The 4,244-nt window shown below is 35.9% G+C and overlaps 1 protein-coding gene across 1 annotated transcript; it reads right to left on the reverse strand.

Annotated features, from left to right (window-relative positions):
* Positions 1 to 315: 315 nt before the first annotated feature.
* LOC141655585 (uncharacterized) lies at positions 316 to 1,269 on the reverse strand. The gene has a single exon (XM_074462657.1). The coding sequence runs from the start codon at positions 1,267 to 1,269 to the stop codon at positions 316 to 318; it is 954 nt and encodes a 317-aa protein (XP_074318758.1).
* Positions 1,270 to 4,244: the final 2,975 nt, after the last annotated feature.

A 4,244-nucleotide genomic window follows, 5' to 3' on the forward strand; every position in this document is an offset into this window, starting at 1 on the left:
AACATGAGCATCAGTACACAACTTTCCTTCATGCACCACTTTATGATTAACTTTTGTAACTTCTTCCTGGGAACCCAAAAGCATTTCATAATAATCCAAGAAAGCCTTTTGTATACTCTTCTGATCTGTGCATAGCTGATTATTATGATCTTTTAATTGAGCAATGAAATGCTTATTTCTTCTTGCCTTAATGACTCCATGAAAATAAGAAGAGTTCATATCTCCATTCTGGATCCAATGGGCTTTAGCTTTCTGCCTCAAAAAATCAATTTTAGCCTCTTGGAGTACTCTTGAGGCCTGATTAGCCTTATATTCTTACCTCATTAGTTCCATGTCCCCTGGATTATTCATCAACTCTTTCTGCAGCATAATCAGTTTAGTGTGTGCAATATCAGCTGTATTTTCAATATCTGAGAAATGGTCCCTGTTTATCTTCCTCAAAACAAGCTTCAACATTTTGAGCTTCCTAACCACGTTAAACATTTTAGTACCATAGACTGAATTCCTCCAATTTGTGCTTACACACTCCAGAAAACCAGGGGCAGTACTCCATATATTAAAAAATTTGAATGATCTTTTCCTGGAGCCTAGTGTAAGAGATTCACTCACTAGGCAAGGAGTATGATAAAACATTCCCTCTGGCAAGAAATTTGCAAAAGGATTAGGGTACCTGTGCAACCAATCTTGATTGACAAGGATTCTGTCAAGCCTACTATACACCCTAGTTTCTGGTGGCTGCTTGTTATTCCATGTATAATAAGCACCAGTAGCTTTCATGTTAGTGAGGCCACAAGTATTCAGACAGGCCTGGAAAGGATCTGCTTCAGCATTTGAGATAGGTCCCCCAAGTCTTTCAGTCCCAGTCAAAACGCAGTTGAAATCTCCCCCCAAAGACCATGGCCCATTTATAGTACCAGCAATTCTTCTTAAGTTTGTCCAGAGAGATTCCCTCTCTCCAATCCCCTTAAAAGCATAGATAAACGTCAAATAGAACTGCCTCTGATGTAAGAGATCCCTTATATGCAGATGAATGTATTGGGGATCGTATTCCAGGAATTGAATATCTACCATCTGAGGTTTCCAAAGGACCCAAACCCTGCCTCCTCTATGATATGCATTATTTGTACTGACACTCCAATCCTCAAAAATGTTATTCTGAACTTTATTCAATTTGCAAGATTTAACTTTTGTTTCTAGTAAACCAAAACAACTAACATTATTATTATTCATAAATTCATTAATAAAAGCCTGCTTCCCCTCCCTGTTCATCCCTCTAACGTTCCAAAAACCAAAAATCAAAAATCATGGGTTTAAGTTTAGAGGATCAATACCAGATAAACCATGACTAGCTGTTGGAGTGGTAGTACCACTCAAAACTTCTTTGTATGTTGGAGAATTCTGACCAGATGAAGACTCAATGTTGGTGGAAGGTGGCCTTGATAGTCTGACCAATCTCACTGGGGACACAGATCCCCTATGAGCCATAACAGGTCTTATTTCTGGAGTCCTGTCAATATTGGTCACCTCCTTTTGAACCAGTGATTTCTGAACTTGCTGATTTTGTTGTTGCACTGGTCGCCAAATCTTTTGCACAGGTATCTGTTTTGCAACTGTCTTATCCTTCCTGCAAATTTTTGTCTCATGCCCTAGTTGTTTACATTTAGTACATAGACTTGGTTTCCATTCATACTCAATCTCAATCTCTATTAACTGTTGCTTTTCATCCATGAATTTTACCTTGTTTGGAAAAAATTGCCCCAGTTTCAAGTCAACCATTACTCGTGCAAACCCTAACCTGGTTTTCTGTTCTGTAGCTGTATCACTTTTAATATATGTGCCTACCAGGTTTGCAATCTTTTTGAGGCTCAATCCCCAAAATTTCAAAGGTAGTTTGTGCATTCTAATCCACGCAGGTACACTTTTTATCCCTTCTTTTGTCAATTCCACTTCAGGTTGCCTTTCCTTGATAACTAAAGGTTTGTTATCAAAAAGGAAATGGCCACTTTGAAGTACAGCCTGTTTCATTTCTTCAGTGTGAAATCTTGCTAGAAAAACTCCATTTGGCAAGAAAGATAACTTATCAATTGTATATTTATTCCAGATACGCTTCAGGAAGCCTTCAAGGATCTGCCATTGAGGGTTTACACCAACCACAAATCTATAGACTGCCTGTTACCAGTACATGAGTTCATCTTGGAAATCTTCTTCAGTCAGTTGAAGCATTTCAATTGGTTCCTCTTCCAGAATTTCCATCACCTTCTTACCATGTCGTTCATACCAGACCTGCTCTTCCTCCTAATCTGATATGGCCTGCTCATCATATTCTTCCTCCAATTCATCCTCTATGGTATATGCAGGGATACCTTCACTTTCATGAAGACTCTTCTGTTTTGCAGCCTCATCAACGTCTGGTTTCCCTAAGACTTTGTCCTTTTCAACAGTGATCTTCGATGTATCTTTAGGTTTTGAATTACTGTTTTGTATAGATGAAGTCTTCTTATTAGTCTTTTTTGCCATTAGAGACAAGAAAGTACTGCCACTTTTTTCAGGATGAAGGCAGTCAAAGCATTATCTCTCTCTACTTTCTCTCTCTAGGGTTTTTTTATTGAGTAGTATATCCATGGTAGGGAAATGTAGCACATAATTTCTTGAAGCGTTCCAAATACTCATACATTGTCTCACAATCTATCATACTACGGTTCTATGTGTCTATGGGTAATCTAACGAGTGGGGCTTACTCTGTCGAGTAAGTAGTTTTCCGCGCAAAACAGTAGGCTGCCTGTAGGGTACTCGATCGAATAAGTTGGGGACTCGATCGAGTAAGGGCCACTCTATCGAGTAAGTCACTTACTCGATCGAGTAAGTGTGTTTTACGGGTTAATTAGCCGGGTTTTGTTAATAATGAGAGATTAATATAAAAGGGTGATTATCACTATTCTTAATCACTGTTATGTTGGAATATGTGTCCTCCGACAATAATGCGATCACGACTGTTGATCATAATGATCACATGTTTAAATCTCATTATAAAGAATACAATTGGGAAGTAATATTTTTACTGTCAACTGATCAACATATATCGGTAATGATTGGCTGACTAGAGTTTGACATTTTTGTCGTGCGGACGGTGGTGATCGATTGATCCCCTAGGTCATACCTATAGGGCAACACTCTTAATTGATCATTTAATTAATCGTATAACGTTACGAGTTAATTAAATTACTTGAAAAAATTGACGGACGATTTTGGAAGTTATATTTACGTATTTCATTAAAATGTGATTAAATGAGATACGGTCGAGTAATCAATTGTATCATTACTCAGATGAAATTATTGTTTAAGGAAACAATTAAATTTGAATGAATTATTATAAATACGATTTATAAATTGGTAAAATATTTTGGTACAAGTAATTATGAATTACTAAGTCGATTTTTTGTATGTGACGTATTTTTAATAATACGTTGATTTTTAATATGTTAAAAATGCACAACAAATTTATGCAACATATGACATGTGACATATTAACAATTGACAAAAATAAAATGGATTCCATATTATCCATATGGACCGATTTTTAGAGGAGGATTAAGCTAATTATATGTTGATTATATTAGTGGAGAGCATAATGATTACCTACTAATCTAGCCATGCAACCCTATTGTTTATTGTGAAGAGCAACAAGTGCATGCATTGGCACCCTCCACCCTCTTCCTCCATCCGGTTTTCAAGAGGAAAACCTCTTTGGTTTTTCTCTTATATTTTTACCTAATTACACAATAAAGTAATTGTTGGTTCACTAATTCATTCACTCATCTAAAATAAGAATTCTAGAGAGATAATAAGCTTCCTTCTTCCTCTCCCATAAACCGAAATATTAAGTGTTCTATAATATTTTGGGTCTTTTTCTACAAGATTAATATTGTACTAGTTCTTATAATATTAATTTTAATTAAGAGTAAGCCTTGGGTATTAAGCTTTGGGAGAGATCTTACACTTGGATCTTAGTTCTTCCATTAAAGGAAAGCACAAGAACAAGAGAGAAAGGTGATCTCTCTTGTGCCCTATTAACCGAAAATCACAATGTAAGAATAATGTTTCTTCCTTATTTTGTTTTAATGTTTGCATGCATAAGATCAATCATTAATTTTATGACAAATTAAATTATAACATATATGAATATGTAAGTATATAGATCTACTTTTCCTTCATGTTAATCTTTATAAAAACCTTTTTGAGAAAAA

This window comes from Silene latifolia, chromosome 5 (genome assembly GCF_048544455.1).
Source record: "Silene latifolia isolate original U9 population chromosome 5, ASM4854445v1, whole genome shotgun sequence".
NCBI lineage: Eukaryota > Viridiplantae > Streptophyta > Magnoliopsida > Caryophyllales > Caryophyllaceae > Silene > Silene latifolia.